The 25,400-nt window shown below is 30.4% G+C and overlaps 1 protein-coding gene across 1 annotated transcript; it reads right to left on the reverse strand.

Annotated features, from left to right (window-relative positions):
• Positions 1-446: 446 nt before the first annotated feature.
• On the reverse strand, positions 447-24,918 carry LOC139503093 (uncharacterized). Its single transcript, XM_071292770.1, has 8 exons — positions 24,768-24,918; positions 17,004-17,350; positions 14,622-14,744; positions 10,885-11,103; positions 9,615-9,899; positions 6,653-7,219; positions 3,986-4,183; positions 447-1,005 (listed from the first exon to the last, which is right to left on the reverse strand). Exons 1-8 carry the CDS (start codon positions 24,803-24,805, stop codon positions 713-715), a joined length of 2,070 nt encoding a protein of 689 aa, XP_071148871.1. The 5' UTR covers positions 24,806-24,918; the 3' UTR covers positions 447-712.
• Positions 24,919-25,400: the final 482 nt, after the last annotated feature.

Raw genomic sequence — 25,400 nt, forward strand, 5'->3', positions numbered from 1 at the left:
GACATGAATATCAATAATGTGGTAATTTTTATAAATTTCCCGTATAAAAAACTTTGAACTTTTTGAAAAACTAAGGATTTTCTTATCCCAGGCATAGATTACCTTAGCCGTATTTGGCACAACTTTTTGGAATTTTGGATCCTCAATGCTCTTCAACTTTGTACTAGTTTGGGTTTATAAATAATTTTGATTTGAGCGTCACTGATGAGTCTTATGTAGACGAAACGCGCGTCTGGCGTACTAAATTATAATCCTGGTACCTATTGTTGAATAATTATGAAATTAAATATCAGATCATATCGCTTTGTGTTTACATTTATTGCTTTGATACATATTGTTCAAACAAGTCTCGCAATGGTTGAATGGATTATAATGTACAAATCATTTATACTTATGTATGGCAATGGACAATAAAAAAAACCCTTTCTTATGTGAAATAAAAAAAATTTGAATACAATCATTTAATGATTTAAATGAGCACAATACATATGATGTATATAAAATAAAGAATCACACTGGATACAAATGTGCATGTATGTATCTAAAGGAATTATAGAACTGATGTGCACTTGCTTCTTTTTAGATTTCGGTCGTAGAGATTTTGTTATATTTGAGTTTTTTTTCTATAAATAACATTACAGTACAATAATCTATCTATGTTATACGAATTACACTAGTAAATACGAAACTGAAATATAAAAAATTGACAGAATTATGCCCAAGGTTCTGTTGTTGGCTTACGAGATAGGTAGTTTATCAATTCTATAGTATTGTCCTCGTTATCATCGAATTGGAATGATGTTTTTGACTTTCTTATTAGATTTTCGACATTAGCCATTTTCTTATTCACTGACGCAAGCTGGTGAAAAACCTCACTTTCTGTATCCCTTATTACTTCTGTCCCTTTTTGCTTCTGACCTTCTGTAATACCTTCCATACTTGCTTTCCATTTTTCCTCAAAGTCTTTCCGATCGACAGCAGATATTATTTTTTCACCAAATTTCCCTAGAAAATGAACATTATTTTTAATGATTTCATAACGACAACGACACATAACAATTTGCTCTTCTTTGTTGCAATATCTATTTCTTTAGACTGTCCTTGTCATAATGAAACTAATATGTAGAGTTTTGTTCATATGTAGTATAATGTATGTGCCTAGCAGTATGATCAATATTGGAATGCAAATATTTTACTTGAATTATACCGTGGTAAAATACTAGATAAGTGATTAAGATTAAGGCTTTTACAACCCTATCAAATTTACCAAAATAAGCTATGAATTCTTCTGATTGCATTTCTGTGTAACAATTGAAATTAAACACACGTATAAAAGCAACAATCAACCATGCAGTTCTCCGGAAAAAAAGCTGCAAATGTATTGTTTTGGGATCTTATTCAACACATTTTGTTTAAAATTAGTCCAAATAACATGCATTGTTTAGTAGTTGTCGTTTGTTGAGGTTTATAAGTGTTTCTCGTTTCTTGTTTTTCATACAGATTAGACCGCTGGTTTTCCTGTTTTGAATGGTTTTACACTAGTCATTTTTGGGGCCCTTTATAACTTGCTTTTCGGTGTGAGCCAAGGCTCCGTGTTTAAGACCGTACATTGACCTATAATGATTCAATTTTCACAAACTATCACTTTGATGGAAAGTTGTCTCATTGACACGCATACCACATCTTCTTATATATATACACTGACGAACAAGTGTTCAGTATGAATTTACGGCATATTTTAGATTTGGAGATAACATTTTCCAGCCGGTTATCGGCATTCCTATTTGAACCAAGTATCCACCTCTGCTGACCGACATTTTCTTATTTTCATATTAGTTGGTGTTAATTAAGACTCTTGTTACAAAAAGAGAACATCGAAAGAGCTAGACTATTTGATTTAACATATTACAGGTATATTGGTGATCATCTTTGTATAACCTTGTGCTTTGAACTGCAGTTGAAGGCGCAGCTTGGTACGACCGCAGAGGTCGAACCATGAACAGTTGACGACACTAGATTCAAGATTGTTCATCTATTAATTTTTATTGTGATTAAGTATTAGAGACAGTTTATGTTTTGACACAAAATGAACATTATGAATTTGATGAAAGAACTACACAATCTTTAATTGGACTTGTTCTAATTATGGACCACAGTCCAAAATCTAAATATATGGTTAGATTTAGTATATTCAAGTACAAGACGAATTTTGTTTATCTATTTATTAATGGAAAATAATAGCTAAGGTTTTAAAGGGGTTTGCTTCATAAACAAAATATATGAAATTGATTTTTACAGAATAACACACAACGCTACAACAAAAAATTATCAACAAAATTCAGGTAAAAATGATTTTCCTCACTAATATAGTTTTTAAGGAATGTATCAAACTTACTTTTAATCACTTTTCAAAATATATTATATTGAACAGTAAATTGCAAGCTATATCAGTTGAAAACTTCTTCTCTAGATTATATTTGCTGGTGTTATATCTATGACTCAACTTCTATTTATTTTATAGTCCATCTCTGAATTTGGAGTCTGATTAAATATTTGACAGAGCAAAGTCTCTGACATAGAGTGAATCTGATATAAGTACTTAAATGATTTGAAATTATACATTTACCTATTATAGTTCAATACATAAAGTCTAAAATATGGTAGGAATCAGCATATCGAGTTTTTAATGAAGTTTAGTAATAGACTCTTGGGTACTCAATGCGAACCAATTTGATAACAGGGCTCACTATCCAAAATTTATCACCGTTAGATTTGGCATAACAAATAATCTAATATACTGTTTTTTTGGTTGAAACATATAAAAAAGATTAGACCCCGATGTATATCAACTTAAAAACCGGGCCCAAACATCAAAAATCTAAATACATGATTGATTCAGAATACCAAAGAACCCTTGAATTATTATTTTGTTAAAAGCAAATAAATTTTCAACCCTTTGGAACTTATTTAAGACCCGATTGACAACCGGTCCAAACATACAAATTCTTAATACAGGATTAGATTCAACATATCAAAGATCCCCAAGATTCTTTTTTAAAACAAAGTTTAATTTTGGATCATTTTAACCTTAATGTGAACCAATTTAAAAACGAGACCAACATCTACTTTTTCAAATACATAGAAAGATGCAACATATTAAAGAACCCCAATAATTCGATAATTGAAGAAATCAAACATAGTTTATTTCTAGACCCTTTGGATCTCATGTTGAACTGATTAAAAAATGCCATAATTACAAATTCTAAATATACCGTTAGATTCAGCGTATTAAGAACCCCACGAATTCATGATTTTGAATTAAACTCCATTGAAACTAGTTAAAAAAATAAGTAATCATACAAGAGCTGTTTTCCTACACTGATCAATCCCAACTTGACATTCCTCGGTTTTTAACCTTATGGTACAATTTCATAGACTTATATTTATGACCAGTAATTGACCGGAAACCTGAAAAGTATATTTTTTGGCCCCTATTATGCCTCTTCTTTATAGATGATTTAGGTCATAACCCCCAAAATCTAAATCCAAATATACATGTTACATTTGTTGTATGAACCTTGTGATACAATTTCATACAGATCCGTGCACTCATTGTAAAGTTAACATCTGGATTCCAAATGTCTTCGGTTGACGACGACGACGACGCTGACAACGCCATAACATTATATGACCGAAAAAAATTGGTAAAAAAGAATAACAAAAAAATTAAACTGCATGGTAAATTGAAAAAGGGGAGGTCCATAAAAACTGATGGATTCATATATATATAATTTACCTAACACTATAATTGATTTAGAAAAAAATCAAAGCTATATTACGATTAACCAACCTTTTGTTCAGCATTCTGCCACATCTTTTATATTTGTTTTACTCTTAAGACATTTTGTTTTGATATTTAAATCCTTCTAAACAGAAGAAATAAATCATGTGTTATCGTTTTGGAAACTTTTATAACTCCACTCACCTATATCAACCATTCCATCTCGATTTGCTTCAGAAATAGCTAAGATTTTAATGAAACAATGATTAAGATTCCTAAGTATAATTTCTTCATCTGGAGTAACCAGAAATTTTTTTCGTAGCCTTTGCATATCTTTTTCTTGAAGTTCGGAACTCATTTTCGTAAAAATGTGTTCTATTTGATCTCTGTCCATACTCTGCCCTAAAAAGAATACAATACAATTATTCTATGTAATTGCCCACTGATAATTCATTGAATATTAGTTTTACATTTGATAAGTATCCAATTGTATTATTAATTTTGTTTATACGAATACATTGTCATTGAGAATACTTATACATATTTGGTTACTACTGAATACACCGCGAGGTTAAAGATTAACAAATGATGAAGTAATTTGAGCAAACAAATATATCTGGACCTAAAGCATTAAGAGCAAATATGACAATGGGTAAAAATGTTCATTAGGTTAAGATCTATCTGTCCTGAAATTTTCAGACGCATCAGACAAGCCGTTGTTGTGTTGCTTTCCTAGAATTAGTATTTTTAAGAAAATTTTGCCGTTTTTGATTATCACCTTGAATATTATTATAGATACATGTAGCGATAAACTGTAAACAGCAATAATGGTCACTGACCAAAATGGTCAATCAACACAATAAGAAATTATTGCCCTTTAAAGTCAAATTAAACAATTTTTCGAAAATTTTCGTGATCTTTTACAAAAATTTTCTTCAATAACAACTGGATCACATTTTACCAAATTTGGCCACAATAAGCATTAGGGTATCTAGTTAAAACAATTGTGTCCGACGACCCTGTTTGCCAACCACCATGAATAAAAATGGAACATAGGAGAAAATGCAGTTTTTTTTACCTATATCTCTGAAACTAAAGCAAAAGTATAACGGTTGCATTATTTCATGCACCAACTGTAAATTAAAATATCAGGTGAGCGACACAGGCCTCTTGGAGAATCTACTTTGTATTGATTTACCTTTTATCAACTTCAAATCTTAAGTTTAAGACTTAGTATTTGTTTTTTTAAATCCTCAGAATATCTCGAAAGACAGCAACATTTAGTTAAGCTAATCAAATCACTTTACGTTTTAGTATGGTTGTCAAACAAAGTATTATCATTTTACTTGTTTACTCGAGCGCGCCTTCTGTTATTGCTACGATTACTATTATCTAGTTGACAGTTAAGCCTCGTTTACCTCTGTCTTTAGACACAATATATAAGTATCTTAAAATTACTAAAATGCGTCAGTATTGTATAGTTAGTTTCTATCGGTTTCCTACAGGCATTGGGCGAATTACATTGCAATGTAATGCATTATATTACAAATACTTTGACAAAAACATGCATTAAATTACAATTACAATTTCATGCATTTATCAAAGTCATGCATTGAATTACACATTACATTTGAAAATGTTATTATTAAGTGAAAAAAAAAATCAAAGATTTTGAAAAACAACAAGAAGTCACAAAAGATTCTAGAATGTCCAATAACTGTTCCGTATACCTATTAAATTTAAGTAACAAGTAAAAAGTCTATTCAATACATACATCTCTGTGTTTTCTCTAAACAGAAATTACAGAGATGAAGTTTAATGTTTATTTTAACTAATGCAAACTTCACTTTTATAAATATACTTTTTGTTTTATTTATTCCAATCAAAAATGTTTATTGAGAATTTCTTTCCTAATTATATAATAAACAAAGAGCTTAATTTATGACCAAGTGTCAAAATGGTGAATAGATTGATTGTCAAACACACTAATTATTGTTTATGACAATGGTCAATTTTCTTTTATTTAATCATGATCAAATTAATTCATTGATGTTTTCACAACAATAAAACACTTTAATAGTTATGTTTTTCAGATAAAAAAATGCAATATCCAAATGATTATGATCTTCATTAATCCAGAAATTTTAAATCCTGCTTAGCTTGAATGTCCAACAATCTGTCAAAAATATGTAGTATGTGAACAAAAGTAATGCCATGTAATGCAAATTACACAACTTTTATTTTATCAAGTAATGCATTAAATTACAATTACATGTACAATGTAATGCCAAAATTGCTGCATTACACATTTATACAATTACTTGGATAAATGTAATGCATTATCATGCATTACAATTACAAAGTTACATTACCCCATGCCTGGTTTCCTACAGTGTTGCAACAGTACTCATTAAATGTATTTTATTTATATATAAAAAACAAACAAATAAATGTTATCAAAGACAAGAAGTTATCAATGTACGAACATATTAGTATTCAAAGATGAATAAACAGTAATTCAGGACAATAACTCTGTCATAGTAGATTGTAATTTTAATGACATCAATCATTCCCACCGTATGTTAGTTAAACTCATTATCATAAGAAAACTATCCAGAAAGTTTTCGACTATGATACAGATTATGTCACATTAAGTGACATCTTTGAAAGGACTAACACGTTCATGATAACACAATTAATGCAGAATAACCTAACATCGATTCCCTAAATTATTTTATTTGATTTTATGTTTTACCAATATTAAGAATGTAATGATATTCACATTATGAGACTGATATTGAGATTATATAGCAGCAAATAAACATCACATATAGTAAAAGGAGATTACAAAGACATTTATTTTAAGCTTACCCACTCCAACTTCAATTTGTATCTTTTCAGGCAAAAATGGCTGCAGCTGTTTCAGATGAAATATCATTTCATCTTTCTCTGATAGAATTGGATCAGTTAATCCTCTTTGCAGTAGAAATTTTAGCTTATTTTCTTTGAATTTGGCCCGTTCTAACATGTGTTCCAGCATTTGCATATGAGCCGTCTGCTGCATAATTAGTAGTCGATAACTTTTCGAGTTTAATTTTCGTTCAACTAAACTCCTTGCCTCAAGCAGACTTTCAATTAAATTCATATCATATTTAAGGGATTTGATCTTTTCCATCAACTTGAAATATACGTTGCTAGAACTAATACTATCAGACTCCAAAGGACCTTTTCGTTGATCTTGTAAAATGAGGTAAAACATCGCTGCTGTTACAGTCCATGATATACTGGAATAAGCAGAACAATGCGGTACATGTCTTTCCATTTCTTTCAGCTGGTATTTTTCTATTTTTTTTCGTAGCGATGCAGTTTGCTCCATGTAGTGCTTAAGATCTACGGCGATTTGATTGTCAGAAGCTAGCTCCTCCTTTACAATTAAGCCTAAAAAATAGTTGTGTATACACATTAAAAACCAATTACAAATGTATAAAGAATATAGATGGTGTACAATCTCAGTTGATAAATGTAATATTCAAAGTTAAAATGACTTATATACAGTTATGCTAACTGTTCATGTGTCTGATAAGTTGACAATATGACGGTTGAAAAAGTTGCCTATAAATGAAACAATTATTTAGTTAATCAGATTGCAATAATTGTAACATACGATTACTGAAATAAAGTGAATTCTTACATGACGTCCTTCAAACACTTTGAGTACACACCTGTGGTAAAATATGAATATATTGTTAGGGCTGTTCCGATCGTACTCCCACGTCATATGCTTTTTTTATGAATGAGATACTATGACTTGTATGACGTCTGAATATAAGCATTTTACATGAAAATACACGCTTGTGAAACCGAAAATCATCACAAACAAGGAAACGTAAACAAACGATGTTAAAATGTGTCATATAAACCATTTTTTTTATACTTATAAGACATATAAGAACAATTGTCATTTAGATTCACCTAAACATATCTAAATATATTATTGTAAATAGTTTGAGCATGTCACTTACTCAGTTTGCTCCGTTCTTTTACGTCAATTTAATAGTGCGTTTATTTATGGGAACAGCAAATAATGCCTTCACCTAGAGCGCTTCGATCCAAAACAATTGTCGTATTCGTCCTATTAGAATCGAAATTAATTGATGGGGGCTTGAACATATCGTGATTTTACCACGATTTGTCCCTTTATGTCGATATTTTACCCCACGCTATCGCTCAGGGTAAAAAAATTATCATAAAGGGCCAACCCGTGGTAAAATCACGATATATTTAAGCCCCCATGAATTATTTCTTAATTTTATTTTCAGGTATGAATTATAGTAAAAAAAAAAATTTAAATGGTCATTATTGATTTGTCCTTAAATTTATACGAGCGCAATAGGTCGAAAATTACATAAGTTATGGTTTAATTTTGTCAAAATAAGCTTCTAACCATCTATGATGAATTATTCACTTGCAAGTAAATAAATTGACCTCAATGAATCCGTAGTTATGTGACCTTCGCTTTAACCCCGTAGCTAGAGATCGATTACGCATAAATTATGAGTATTAAAAGGAAAATAATTTCAATATTGAAAATTAAACAAAGGTGTATCATTTGATTGACTGATTCGATCCAACTTAGCATTCTTATACAGGTATAAACGATGATTAACATTTATTTTTAATCTATAATATGAAATTAAACAGATTTACACAATTTATTGCATGAGTTCGTTATCTATTCATATTTATGTTTATGTTTACACCGCATATAAGATTGTCGACACACTTCGTAGGTCAACTCCATAGTTTATGAGTAGACTAAAATATACATGAAACGATGATACATATTTAAAGCCCATGTCTTGTAAATTATGTATTTTAGACTGTTTAATAAGTTGGATATACGTTTTAATATTTTATAAATAGAATATAGAAATTTGAGTTAAATCGATGATCATTAATTTGACAGCCAATAGATATAAGAAGATGTTGTATGAGTGCCGATGAGACACTGTTTCATTCAACAGTTATTTTCGTGTTTTTATTGAATTAGAATTCTAAGATATTTAAATGTTTTTACTTATCTAAGTTATTCTTGATCTAGTTTATACGATCTTACAATAACATAAATAAAACGTAAAAATAAGAGGAAGAAACCAATAACTGATTGAAAGCACGTTGAAATAAGAACATTTTTGTTTCTCTGAAATAATAAGTTAAACTCTTTGAAAAAAGACGAAAAAACAGGTGCATGTTCAAAACGCATAAGGATTAAATTTCAGACGAAAAGCAGACTAGGTGAAACACTGTTAAATGATTCTTTCGAAGGATAAATCACAGATACGCCAAGATTCAGACAATTTTATAAAAATAAAGGAATCGGTTCGATTGGGTCGGTTAATGAGCCGTCTGCTAAGTGAGTTTGAACCAAATATGGTCCGGTCCGTTCATAAACACACAAGATTAATACTCATATGGTGCGACAAAACGACCATATGGAAAACTGAAAATGTTGAAAGTGAAGTAAAGAAACATAAGGATACTGATAACATAAAACAATCTGCCACTTTAGGGTTGAGGTTATTGTGTCGATAAACTAAATGAAATGACAAGGGAGATAAAATCTATGAAATAGGCATTTCAAGTATATGCAAAAAAATAAAAAAAGTCAATCTTTTTCAATATTTTAAATGTATGAGAACAATTTGAGAAACACAAAGCATTTACTTGGTAACAAACAGTATGATAAAAAAATATGTCAGTTTGTTGAGTGCCGGATTCTATAAAATGAAATGGAAATATGCTAGTCAAATTCGCCTCAATTTAAAGGACCTACCTTCTTTCATGAAAACTGTTTCGTCATCGATCACGAGAAAGTCTATTCCAAGAGACAAGAATGACTGTTTTGCAGAAGAATCTAAATTCAACAGGAACTCTAAACATACTTCAGGAACCATTAATGTAATTAAAAAGCTATTTGTCAGCACACAACTTCTGATAAATACTAAATGTACTCCCACACCAAGGTATTTAGCAGCCGTGGTCCTTATGTCTTCCACATCATTTGTACATAGATTTTCTTTAAAAGCAACATGAAATTTGACATCTCGGTACCCGTTTGCTGAAATAGATAAGTAATCGCTATTATAGTTAATCCTACTCCGTATGCAGCGCTCTGGAATGTTGCTACATAAAAATTGAAAGTTTACAATGGGAAAGTGACATCATCTCTTTTGTCTTGTCGTGACGTTTTGTTTATAACCGCCCATCATTGTTAATTTCTAATTTTAAGTAAAGATAGTAAACAAACTTTACTGTATCTGTTGTATCCTTTATCTTTATTTCGATGGGATAGATGCGTTCCACATAGTCACCAAATTTTGAATTATTTAGTGAGAGAAGATCATCTTTATAGAGCAAAGTACAGTTAAAGGATATTGTTAACTTCTTTTCATTCTTTTTAAGAAGTTCCTGTATGAAGTCAGCCTCATAAAAATTCGGAAACAACTTGACAAGAGGAGGGACACAGTTGCTTCCAATAGGAAGACCGATAGTTTATTGACAAACACGTCCGCCATTCTAAACGTTGTGTATGTTGTCAATCAAGAACTCTAGCATCTTGATAATTTCAGTTTCAGAGAATTTGTTTGATTCAGAGGGATTTTTTTCTAAATTAGGATTTAACCCTTCCTTACACAAAATACTTGTATAAATTGTCTGCAATGCACATATTTCGAGTGATACAATAAATCACGTTTTCTATGTTTTGGTGATTTGTACGGTTATTTTACATATTTTTGACATTAATAATGTCATTATTAAACAATAATCTTCATATTTAATTGATTGGGTAAACTATATGTATGCCACTGTTGTTATGAACTATACTGTTATATAAAACGGAAACGAAATATGTAAAAAAAAAAAGCATTTTGGTAGTATATAGCTGAGTTTAGGGAGATATCTACAGTGTTGCCGTTGATGATTAAACTTCTCATTTTTGAATTATGCTTGAGTAAAAAATTGAATTGCAGAAATGAAGTTCTGACAATGTTGAGTTGACTTATATTCCAAAAAGTTAACACATATCTATGTATTTTCCTCACCTGGATTACCAATAGGTTCATAAAAATGCAAAGTATTTCTATTCTGTTTTCCGTAGTCTATCAGCTGTTTAAATAGATCGATCCTCCTAGCATGGTATAACATGGCTTGCAGGAATAAAATATTATCCCGTGACAATTTACCTTCATTTATCAAATGGTCAAAAAGCTTCAGTGGCGTTGAAAGTTGTTCTAAAACTGACCTTGCAGTTCCACCTTCTCCTGTTGAAAGTAAATAGAAACAAGATGCAACTTTTTATACTTTATATTTACAGAAGAATGTTTTCATAAATTTCAAGTATTTAGTTTATCAAGTGTTCTTTAATTAAATCAACAAACATAAGTTTGATGGATCTTCTGCGACAGATTTATGTTATAGACAATACATAGTTAAGGTGTTACATAACCAAAGTGTGAACTATTGCTTTCAAGAGAATATTGAAAGAAAAAAGATTATAAAACTGTCCACTAAATGTAAAAACTGAAACTTTGGGGTCAGTCTACTGTTTTTGCCATTTTTGTTAATTTAATGAACATTGAAAGTGTTGATAGTTTCTGATTATAAAACAACATGTGATAGTTTCCATTGGAACATTCGAAACTTATAAGCGAAACTAACAATTCCATCACAAAAAAAGGAAAGAACAAACCAGTCCACAAAACATAACATAGCAAACCCCTACCAAAACCTGGGATTGATCACAGGCGCTCACGAAGAGTAATCAAACCCTGTTTCATTAGTGACACCCACTATGTTGCTATACAACACTAGATAAACATCTTGAAGTTGACAGTTGTTGTCCATTCGTTTGACGTGTTTGTGCTTTTGATTTTGCCATTTGATTAGTGACTTTCCGTTTTGAATTTTCATCGGAGGTCAGTATTTTTGTGATTTAACCTTTTTGCATAGAGGACAAGAGGAAGGGATAGTAGTGATGTTAATTGGAATATACCTGGAGTCATTTTTGACACAGAAATTCAACATGTTCAATGACGGTCAAGCAAGTGGTTTATAGCATTCAAAGAGATGACTTCAACTTAACCAATACACATGCAATAGTATCTCTGTAGACACCTTCACGCGTTCAAGGAAATCAGGAACAAAGCGCGAAGTTTTGAATATAATAGACATAATATCAACATTAAGAAATGTCCTCTACATGTATGTGCTGCTGGAATGTTCACTACTGAGAAGATGATATAACCCCTTAGTTCATAAAGTTAGTTTTCAATCAGCTCTCATTGTCAATTTCTAGATAAAAGTCAGATATGAGGCAGTTTTAACTGTATCCTTTATTTCACTTTATAATGGATAGAAGTGTCCAAAATAGTAAACTTTTAATTATATAGTGTACAGACATCATCTTTAAAGTCGTATCCGTATTGTTCATATTGCAAAGTACAACATAGTACGTGAAACGATTGCGCAATCACATTTCGGAATTGTGTCAACATTTGCAACACGACAGGAGACATGTAAGGTGCACAATTTTCTTATCCTTCCGCTGCACATGTGATTACCCACAGTTATTTATGTACTGTTGGGTTTTTTTTGGTTTTTTTTGCAATGGCGATTTCAGTTTATTTTCGATTTATAAATTTGAATGTCCCTTGGTATCTGTCGTCCCTCTTTTTGTTCTTTTAAAAAATCTCGCATCTCTTGAGCAGGAACAATTGTATAAGAAGAATACAGATTGATTCAAAGTTAGTGTCGATTGCTATTTAATTAACATATATTCGTAACAAATGTGTAAATGTTGTCAAAAAGTAAAGAAGCGTCTTGAAAATTTCATTTTCGGAAAATTATTTGTTGGAATCGGAATGGTTTTGTTTTATATAACACATTATCCTTTTCTAAGTTTAAAAACAAGGAGGCTTTGTCACAACGAGACAGCCATCCAACATAGTTCAGATGAAGCAGATTAAAGCAACCAAACATCAACGTACTGATTCAACAATGACCAAAAACCATATCTCTAATCGATTTAAGATATCCCATCTTTATACAATGCTAAACTATGAAAACGAACAATCGACGGCCCAAAAATGGGAAAAAAACTATACTCAAAAGCACATATGATAGTCAGCTACCTATAGTAAAGTGAAATAAGACGTATTCTTTAAATATTTATATAAATTCCCAATGTGCTGGATTTGTATTGATTTATATTTCAGTTTTAGATACATTTAGATTCAGAGGATAAATCAATATTACTCTTATTTACATTTCACATACACAAATTTTGAGCTATACAAGTCTACATTTTCCAACCTTTATTGACAACGCTAAAAGTACCAACATGTCTTCTTTTTCATTGAATTTATGTCCAGTCATAATAATTGCGAGTGTTTATTACTTGATTGATTGTTTAAGATTTATATTTTCGAAGTGCAAATTTATCAGCATTTATTTAATGTGCCAGTATTATTTCTTTTTCTTAAACATTTTTAAATTTATGTAGCGACAAACTATTCAAGAATAAGACACATATTTGTTTTAGTGTCAAACATAGTTACTTAGTAAGTTGCAACAACATTGTTTTCACTGCAGGTCTGCCTTAAATGCTTGTATTTATGTTGAAGAAAATACCATGCTTAGATTCTTATACAATGTCGATGTTATAACCGTTGTGTTTTGGGAAGGGGGATTTGGACGGTGTCCATTGGAAACAAAGGATGCCCCCCCTTGCATAAATCGTTATAAAGAAACATAAATCAAGAACAGTAAAAGTGATACTACCAAAACTTGTTCTTGATTTGAGTTATGTGGGAAAACACATTTTGCAGTTTCGTCTCATTGGCAATCATATCATAACATTTGGTTGAAACAAAATAGAATAATAGAACGGAAACTACAAAATCAGCAATTTTTCCATTTGTAAAGGGGTAAACCTCTAGAACGGTTAGAGTGACGCCACCAAAATTTATAACTTGATCTGTGTTATGTGGAAATAAGCATAGTGTTTAACTTTCACTGCATTTGGTAATGTCAAACCAAAGTAAGAAAAACGGAAAAAAACAAAAATTCTGCATTTTTTTCATTTTTAAAGAGACATAACTGTAGAACGGTAAAAGAGACGCCCTCAAAATCCAAACTTAATCTGTGTTATATAGCAATAAGCATTGTGTTTAAGTTTCATAACATTTGGTATAGGCAAACTAAAGTTAGAGAATGGAAACAAGACATTCAGCAATTTATCAATGTGTTAAGGGGCATAACTCTAGTACGGTACCTAAATTCAAACTTGATATGTAAGTTTTGATAATAAACTTTGTGTGTAAGTTTCATAACATTTGGTTGAGGTAAACTAAAGTTAAAAAAACGAGAACGAAAAATCACCTTTTTCTATGTTGATAAAGGTGCACAATTATAGAACAGTAAAGTGATGCCACCCAATTTCGAACTTGATCTGAGTTATGAGGAGCATAGCATTGTATAAGTTTTATAACATTTGGTTGAGGCACACTTAAATAAGAGAACGGAAACGAAAAATTCAGCAATTCTTATTTTCATAAAGGGGCATAAATCAGACGTACAATTGACGTATGGACGGACGGAAGTACAGACGGGCAAGGGTAAAATGTAATGCCCTCGCCGCGACGGTGGTGGCTAAAAAGGGTAAGCACTCTACAATAACAGTAAACTAGACAACAAGAAAATAGATCGGGCTTCTAAATTATCAAACACAAACTGTACAACGTTTGTCTTCACGATCTCCACATCTAATGTTTAGAATTACCTCTAAGAAGAAATTTCATAATTTCCAAATCATCTGAAACCAGTTCTCTCGCAATTTTTGTTAAAACAATATTGAGTTGATAATCTAGACCTGGATGCTCCAAACTGTAATAAGGAACTGTTTCTGAAAAAAAAATTGTACGGACTAACGTTAGATCACAAATACGGTAAGAGAAGCTATGCAAAAACTTTGATCTAGAGGTCAAACATAGATTAAGTCTTCACTTGATGGCATGATTCGTTAACAGCAGATTAAAATTAAATGTACCACAAAGGAGAGGAAAATGTTTGATCAATCAGTGCACATGGGGACTACGAAAAAGCCTTTTATAATCTTCAAAGAAGTTCAAAATATAAATTTGTCTTGAGTCAAATAAATGTTACTTTTTTTAAGAATTGATTATAGTTGATTTGAAGTTCTTACACCTCAAACTACACATACATGCAATAAACAAACGTCTGAAATGTTTACAAAATTGCAGATCTTACTGTACTATGTTCTGTATACTTTTAAAGATTCGTGGAGAGTATTGATGGTCAGATTTACATATAATACATATAATGTAAAACATGAATTGAAGTTTCTTTTAAGATATTTATCTAAATGTATGCTGACACTGCAATTTTACCTGTTTAATGCAGAACAGATTTACAATTTCTTTTAAATTGTTTTTCACAATATTGCGGAAGTGGAAAATTCAAACAAATGCAAAGGTAAAGGTAAATCACTTAATTATTTGAACGTTTCCTTTTACAACGAAGCCATACTAGATATTTAAAATCAAGTGTGTTTGTTTTTAGTTCTAATATCAGGAAACGTATCCGATTTGCAATCGGGAAATATCTACAGATTCGAACTATATAACAATGTATAGTGTTCTTGAAATGTAGATCAATCATTAAACCAAATACAATGCCAGCCAGATGTGTTTCCTGGTTTGTAAAGATATTGACATATTTGCAGAACATGTATTGCTAACCATTTATGTTGTATTTAGTTTCTGTTCATAGTTGATAATATGTTACAAATAAAACCAAAAACGCTAAAATGTATCAAAATATTTTATTTATTTATTTTTAAAGAACAATAGATGATACCTGTCATATTGTCAATTTTGATACAGTTATTTGCTGTTGACATTTTCTGATTAGTGCTTTTCTCTATTCTACAATGATTTTCATGTCAAAAGCGGAAAAAACAAATTTATCATATATGTGCAATACACGTAACACTTTTTAGGAATCATTTTATGATCTTACTGAACATCTAAAAGAAGGTAGACCTTGACATATTATCATCATATCCCAACGCTTTCGCTATGGTTGTGTATGAAGTGACGTTTTATGTTTTTGTGAAATTTATTTATGTATTGCTGCTAAAATATTAAGTCAAGGATTGTGTAACCACAATTCATTTGAAACCTTTACAAAATTCTTTCATTAATACAAAGATTTGGTGTTGAAGATTGTCTGTATCTATTGGAAACTTATTATGGCACATCCTATTTTTTACTGTGTTGTTTATGACAATATATTTAGAAACGATTAAACTATCCCTCTAGTATTTTTAGCCCCACCTTTACAATCTTATATCATTATTTATTCTATTCTGTAACCAATAAACTAATTAACACCTGATGGTCAGTGCACAGTTGCCTGATGTTGTTTGAATGAACTTAAACCGTTATTGATCCGTCGAATGGGAAAACATTGATAGGTTACAAAACGCTTTAGCTATCAGAAAGTATCGAACGTATGCAAAAAAAATTCATGGAATTCATTTACGCGATTTCCTCAGACCCGCCAAAATAAACGGAAATAAACATCACGCGAAAATTACCCGCTTTACGGTATTTGCGCTAAAGTTTGTTTTTTTATGATTTGATGTTTCACCACTGTCCCAGGTTAGTGGGATAATATGCGCCTACTAACTTTTAACATCCCCACAATATGTCTGTGTCTCTGCAAAGTCAGCAGCCTCTAATTCAGTGGTTGTCGTATACCATATGTGCTTTTCATTTATTGTTTGATTCATACATTAGGCCGATAGATTACTTGCTTGAATTGTTTTACATTTGTCATTCATTTCGATATGTTAAAAGTTTGTTTCATTGTTAAAGGGATTATGGCTACTTATATCTATTTACTTCTACCTTATTTGGTCTTTGGGGGAATAACGTTGGTCTCATTGGCAACCATTTCATTTTTGTGGTATATTTCCTGGTAGTCGTGGAGGGTTTTTGTATACTTTGACACAAGTATATTCAAGAAAAAAATTTGTTTTTGAAATTTTTACAACGGACGACAGTGAACGCCAAGTGATGGTTTTAGTTAAAACAACCCTTAAGAGTAGGTTGAGTTTAAATTTAGTGAGGAAACTTACCCTGAGAAGTACGTGGTAGAATCTCTGTTTGTCCTTGAGAAGTTAACATGCTTGATTCTAAACTTTCGATTTCAGCTTCAGCTGGTATTATTACCTCTCTATTTATTGTAACATCAATGGTTGATACTGCGTCTTTTAATTTTGTATATTTTCCAGGTGCTATAGTATCATTCCTTTCTAATATGGTCAGCAGAGATGACATATCATAAGCATCTTTTCTTTCCTTTGGAGTTTGTGTCAATAGTTTTTTCAAACTTTCGAAATCAGATTTATCTATTGTAGGATCTATATAGGACGCTAATTTAGTAAGCAGTCTTCTATGGATGTCCTGTATGGAAGCCATTTTTCTAAGAAACAAAGAAAGTGTGACGGTAACAGTTTGAAATAAAATTTTCTTGAAATCTACTCCTAATACTTCAACTAAAAATTATCATTTTACCAAATGGAATACCAATAACTGTGCCTACCCAAAGATGATACGCTATATTCGGTTATACCGGATTATAAATTATCCGATGTGTATTCAACATTGGCATTTTATTTTAATAAAACAGCTCCACATTTTACCATAACATTTTTTTTTGCACTACAAACCATATTTCATTTGCGTCAAAATACACTTTTAATAATTATGTTGCAAAATAGTTTCGAACATTCATTTTTTTAAATGCGTACGATTGACACAGGATTAAATCTAGCAACCTAATAAAAAACTGTTCATACATTAAGAAAGTGTATAAATGTCACTTATAATGTTACAATATCTTTAATCTCAAATTTTAGGATCAAAATGAATGTCAGTATCCTTTTAATATATTCATTTTGTGATCAGGTAAATTGTAAAACTCCAATAACAATTATAATCATTCTTGATTATTTTGGCTGATTACTAAGTACTACTTTTGCATGTTTTGTTTAATCAATGTATTGGTTAATATTTTAAATGTCAAAAAATGGATTGAAAGCAATCATACACACGTGTAAAGTGTAAATATGGTTTCAGTCAACAGTACGTTTAATTTATAAATTTTATAGTATGGATCGATTTTGAAGAAGAAAGTTTTTATTCATCGACAACAGTTCATTCCAAAAAAAGATGGAAAGGTGAACATAGTAATCAAATGTCGTCTAAGTTATATAACTATATTGATATGAAGTTGATTAATGGTATTTTGTATATCGAAGCTTTTTGTTCAACTGCAAATAAGTAATTTTTACTGTTTTCGGTTTCAGACTGTTTAAAACGTTGAGAGATAAATAAACAAAAATACTAACAGCGACCGCTGTGTACATCAGCTGACGGTCACAGAACGCATTAGATTGTTATGATCGACGTTAAATATGTTCCAATTTGGTAAAATATATTATATATCTCGGTTGTTTCTGTATTTGTGTAGTTATCTTATCTGAAAACTCGACACCTTTGTTATATGTAATACAATAGTTAATACTAAATCATTTAAATACAGTAATGATTATTCATTTCAAGTTATTTAACAGTTGTTTCATACATAAATATATTTTCACTAGACATGTTACGAAAAGGTATATTCACGACGCTGAGGTTGACAAATTACATTTTAAATGTGGGGACTGTATCAAAACACAAAATATATTACCTGTATACATTGAATATAATTTTAAAACTGCATTACTCCTTTTTGAGGCAATTCGTATGGAACGAATATTCAATGACATTTGTACCATAAGAAATATAGGAAATTGATATTAATAAATTCCATAATATTCTTTAAGAAACTATAATGCAAAAAAATGGTGGGGGGGAGGGGCACGGTCATGTAAATGCAGCAGTAGATGACTTTGCATTTACATCTTAACTTCATCTTTTGCGGACATTGCATTCATACATAGGTGATTGGGGACAACAGAAATCATATTAGATTTATTCGAAGTGGTTTCATATATAGGACACCAAAAATATGCCCAACAGTATAATTTATTGCCTTTAATTGGACTAGGTTTGGAGTTCGATTTCCCCTAGAATTTTGTCATCTTAGCGGGAAAAAAATCATCCATGTCGATCGCCCCTCTTTATCCGCTACAGGCGCCATCAACTAAGAGCTAAACCACGAGCAGAAAGAAGAAAATATTAAAAAAAAATGAATTTGCGTATATCAGAGTATCGGGTATATGTCGAACACGCTACAAGGCGCTTAAAAACTTTCAGAGTCATTGGAAGCTTATGGAAACACCAGACTGACGAATCAATCAGACTGTAGAGCTCTGTGCGGGATTGGTGGAGCGACAGGTTGAACTTTGTCAGGAACTGTAATACAACAAAATAAAACTGACTAATATCTAACCAGCTTACTATGTTAATGTTATCAATCTGGAATCGAATGAACTTGTATAACTATCAGCCCTCCCATTTCTAGCCCGCCTATTCCTGCACGCGTACACCTTTCATGTCACGATAGGCTGGACAGTGGCGGATCAAAGGGGTGGGGGTCTGGGGGTTGGAACCCCCCTTTTTTTGGAAGATCAATGCATTTGAATGGGGACATATGGTTTGAATACCCCTTTTTCAAATGGCTAGATCCGTCCCTGCCAGAAATGATAACACAAAAGAAATTGTCATATAGGATGTTACTTAATGAGAATAAATAAATGTGATTTGAAGTAACCAAGACGTGCAGAATTTAAATTTTACCTGTTTAAATCTATAATCAATGTTTTGACACCGTCCCCAAATTTAAAGTCTAAATTGTCAACCTCAGCGTAGAGAATATATACCTTTTCGTAACATGTCTACTAAAAAGTATATAACTTTTGTGTTGACAAGAACTATCATTAATGTGTTATTTTTAATTAAATGAACTGTTTATAAAAATCATTAATCATTCAAAATATTACGGTGTGTCTACCTTCTGGCGTGAATTGCCTTTGCCATAATAGTGTCTTTCCGATTGTCCTATTTTTTTACTATAGATGTTGCATATAAGTTATAAATATCTTATATTCATTCTACTTTACACTGTTGATTTTCGACGCCAGTGATTCGTTCATTGAATTCCTGTGGGTTTTTTTTATCAATATCTGTGTAAGTTTTTTAATACAAATTAGTTTCTAAATATATATGTTTTGTGATTTTTTATGGTTAAAAATTTGATGTTGGAGATTAAACAAATCCTTGAATGATTTATTAAATCTTGATATGTGCTGCGCAGTATTTGAAGATAATCGTTTCTTCTTACAAGCACATGTATTGATCAAGTAAATCACGGATTCTATGTGGCAAAATGTTTCCCGCTATGTATTTTCATCTATATAATATGTACTCAGAAATTATTTAGACGACCAAGGTTTCATACGTGGGAAATAAAAAGTAATTTATTCAGAATTACAATAAAGAGAAATTTTACGTTTTGCTTCATACATTATCATGTCAAAGTAGAATTTTAATCATTCCACAAACTCGACAAACAGGTATAATAATCATACACTATTACACTCCCTAATGTCTATTATTCCATTCGGAAAATTATAGGGAAAACGGTACTTTAGTACTAACATTTTCTAAATTTACCACTTTTTATGATAAAAACCTGGATAAAATAGTTATGTGTAGTGTTAGTACTGTATTATTCTGTTAAAAAAAGAGTCCAAATAGCATCATGACCAACTTCCAATGTTGCTTGTTTATTTCATCCATGCCCACCGTCATTTTACACCAAATTTATGAAATTAGAAGTCTTTTCGAATAATTCTCTAGAAAATATTGCAATATGTTTCAAATTTATATTGTATATTTTCAACCTGCAGTTATTCATAGATAAATGAAAATTTATATATTGCACCCTTACATCCTGTAACAACGTTCATTAGTTGTCTTGCTTCGCCTGCCTTGGGTACACATAAAACCAACCTAATGCTGGCAATATTATACTACCGTTTTCCCTATACTGTGACATGAAGATAGAAAGAATTCTTATGACACCATTAATGCAATACTGGGTTAATGACAGAACCTCGGCTAAAATAAATATTATATAACCCTATTATTTAAAGAAACAGAGATCCGATTCCCCAAATCTACATGCTGGTTTACCTCCTTCTGTACTTCTTTCAGATACGGCTGAATAAACGACATGTTTCCAATCATTTGTTGTCTTATTTAAACAGAATAATAAACTGTTTCATTTAAACAGAAAAAATCACAATTCCATTCAATTTGTATTCATTTGTTTAGAATATTTCAACAGAAGAACATATTTAAGAATGTTTACACTAATCACCATTCCATGCTTTAGTATATTTCATATTGTGGTTCAAAATTTATGAGCTTGTTATACAATCCATTGTTTTGTCGTGATGATAAAAAACAAAGATATAATCTACTCGAATAGTTATCAAAGGTACCAGGATTATAATTTAGTACGCCAGACGCGCGTTTCGTCTACATACGACTCATCAGTGACGCTCATATCAAAATATTTATAAAGTCAAACTAGTACAAAGTTGAAGAGCATTGAGGATCCAAAATTCCAAAACGTTGTGCCAAATGCGACTAAGGTAATCTATGCCTGGGATAAGACAATCCTTAGTTTTTCGAAAAAAATCAAAGTTTTGTAAACAGGAAATTTATAAAAATGACCACATTATTGATATTCATGTCAACACCGAAGTGTTGACTACTGGGCTTGTGATCGAAACATTAAATATGCAAAATACTCAGCTGTTAAGTTGCCTTTGGTACCTGTATTAATCTACGAAAAAAACGGAATTATGTCCCTTTGGAGTATTCATTTCAAACAAAAGTCCTTTCAAACAGTAGAAAATGAAATATCATATATGCTTGATAAAATAAAATATAGAAACTAAAAATTGAAGTACTATTGAAATATTTGTTGCATGAATTGCCAAGAACGTGAACAATTTTTTCACAGGAGTGTATAAATTGGGCCTCTTGTTTCTTATACTACGTAAACTGGTTGTTCGATAATACAACAGCAATAACTTTGATACAGTTTTCGAAAAAGCAAACAGAACTAGCCGCAAAAAACAGAACAGATCACCTCTTGTTCGCAATTACCATCCTGATTTAAAAATGTGTCATCCGTTGTTCAAAAGCATCGGAAAACTATGGAGAATGATTCCAATTTAAAAAAGAAATGTTTTCCTCATCACCAGTCATGACCTTTAGAAGACCTAAATATATCCATGACAAATTAGTGACAACTGTATTAACAAAGCAATCCACTCAAACTCTTGTTGCTACATACGATGTTGGAGAAGGAAATGCTTATGTTTTAAATCAAGCTGCCAATACTAGCAGATCTTTCATCAGCTCCTTTACAAAAGAAGGTTATATCAATACACTAATTTCAACTTTAAAACGGAGAAATCAATTTATATATTATCATGTGACACCTGTGGCATTCAGTATGTGGGAGAAACGATGGGCCAATTTGATATTCGGCTATTATAATCATCGATCATGGTGCAAAACCAAAAGGAACTGTCTCCCTCATAAGTCATATTCGCTTAAAGAAACATCATTTGATATGTTTACTTTCCAAATTAAAGAAGTGAATACTGAGTAAAACACAACGGCGAAAAGGAGAAAAGAAATCTTTTGGATTCACCAACTTCTTACTTCATAACCTAATGGGCTTTATGAAAAAGACGAAGATACAGGAAAGATAAAAAAAATTAATTACACAACATCGTCCTTTATATCACGTAATATTGGCCGATGGACGATGCAAACTTCAACCACGAATTTCGTAATTGAATAAATAATCTTGTACCTTGTGTAATTGCTTTCCAAAAAGAAATTCCGATCCATAACTGATTATTTTAAGAGTAAATGTTTGGCAAAATAGCCCATCAGCCTCCATATTAAAGTTTAATCCTTTTCGATACATATTTAACAGTACAAACATGAACAGGGAGACAAAGGAGGGTTTGTCCTACATTTCAGTATAAACACCTGCATTTCACTTTTATGACTTTTTTAATCTATTTATTAATTTATCTACCTAACCATCTATTTATTTATCTATTAATTATTAATTTTATTTATTTTATTAATTTATTTATTTTATTAATTTTATTTGTTCTATTTATTTTATGTATTTTATTTATTTTATTTATTTTATTTATTTTATTTATTTTATTTATTTTATCTATTTTATTTATTTTATTCTGTTTATTCTATTCATTTTATTTATTCTATTTATTTATTTATTTTTTTATTTTATTTAATTTATTTTTTTTTTTTTTTTTAATTAATTTTATTAATTTTGTTAATTTTCTTTATCCTCTTTATTTATTTCTTTATTTATTTTCTTGATTTTCTTTTATTTTCTTTGTTCTCTTTATTTTCTTTATTTTCTTTATTTTCCTTATTTTATTTACTTGATCTATTTTATTTTCTTTATTTATTTATCTTATTTGTTCTATTTATTGTATTAATGGCATTTATTTATTTCTTTATTTTCTTTATTCTATTTATTTCTTAATGTCTTTTATTTCTTTCATTTACTTTATTTATTTTTTTATTTTATTTTATTTATTTTATTTTATTTATTTATTCTATTTATTTTATTTATTTATTTATTTCATTATTTGATTGATTTATTTTTATTTCTTTATTCTACTTTATATACTTTTTTTTATTTATTTATTCATTTACATTTTTTATTTATTTGATTTATTTTATTCATTTTACATTTTTTATTTATTTTATTTATTTCATTTATTCTCTTCATTTATTCATTCATTTCATTTGTTTCATTTATTTCATTTATTTCATTTGTTTCATTTATTTCATTTATTTGATTTCTTTGTCTATTAAGTTATTTTTTTGTTTGCACTAAATTTTCATATTTCTAATTCTATACCACTTACTGATCACTACAATGTACTTATCAGCTTTTCTTCTGCGGTCAAAATAAAAAATTATAAATTCAGTGTAAACAATGAAAATTATTTTCCAAATCCTGTACCAAAGCAACTGTGAGCTTCGTGTCGGAATGTTACCAAGACACACATTACATTATTTACAAACATACAAAATTCAAAGTCAACACACTTTCATATCATATAGTCATATTATATATTTTACTATTTAGATAACTATCTACATGTATGAGATGATATTTTTGTAAATTTGAAAATAAAAGTACACTTCTCTTATCAAATAGCAAACCAAAATCAAAACAAAGGAATAAAAGTACTGTATTTATATAGATAAAATTATATAATTAGATATTAATTATAAATATCTTAACCTCATTCTACTTTGAAATGTTGGTTTTCAACGCCAGTCATCCGTTCATTGAATACCTGTGGGTTTTAATAAATATATATTTGTCAGTTTTTAAACATGAGTCATTTAAAAAAATATATATCTTTTGTAAAATTTTGTTGTTGAAAATCCGATATTTGAGATTACCAGTAAACAGAAACAAGCAAATGAAGGTACAATGTATATACATTTTGTTTTATGTTCTAGCTGAATAAAAATAAAACTTAATACGGGCAGTATTTGACGTCTATTTTATCTATATCTATAGGGTCGTCCTTTATCACATAACTGTAACACATGATAGATATCAAAGCAGTTATTTTCACGGATTGGGCGTAGAAAAATTGTCTCCCCCTGGGGCCACTGGGGATTTCTATCTATGGGACCAACAATTAGATATGTACATACAAATCATATACACGACTATGGGTTTGCTCAGGGGAAATAGAAAGTAAGCTGTTAAAACGAACGTTTTACGTTTTGTTTCGTACCTGAATTCCACAAATTCCAACTTCAAATATATAACCATACAGCTGTAAACTCCTTTACTCGCTACTATTCCATTTGGGAAATTATAACCTTATACTGCTATACGGAAGTTACTTAGCGCCCATTGATGTCACGTGACAAAAGAATGGTCTTACAAAATAGAATTACTGATGCATAATAAAGGATAACAATTACACAATTTCTATTTATATATAATCAATCAATAGAGGAATTCAAAAATTTACAAGTAATAGCTTTGCAAAAGAGCTTTCGATTATTAACTGATCTTTCGAAAAATTGATGTATTTTTCTATTTCATATGCAGTCACTGTCCCGATATTAGTTTCCTTCCTGAATATTTAAATATTAGTTGCCGCAACTACTTTTTAATGATTCATGACGACTTCATCAACCTTGCTTTTATTTCCAATGTAAACAAATGTATTTCCAACGTTAACTCGCTATTAACGTGAACTATTTATTAAGATAAAATGTTCTGAAATTTGTCTTGGAATTTACTTTGTGTTTGGTTCATTGATGTTTCTGAAATATTTATTCCAAATCTTTTAAAACTCATATATAATTAAAAACCAATTGTTCAAAGAACAATTGAAGGTCTTTCAACCAATAAGGAT

This window comes from Mytilus edulis, chromosome 14 (genome assembly GCF_963676685.1).
Source record: "Mytilus edulis chromosome 14, xbMytEdul2.2, whole genome shotgun sequence".
Lineage (NCBI taxonomy): Eukaryota > Metazoa > Mollusca > Bivalvia > Mytilida > Mytilidae > Mytilus > Mytilus edulis.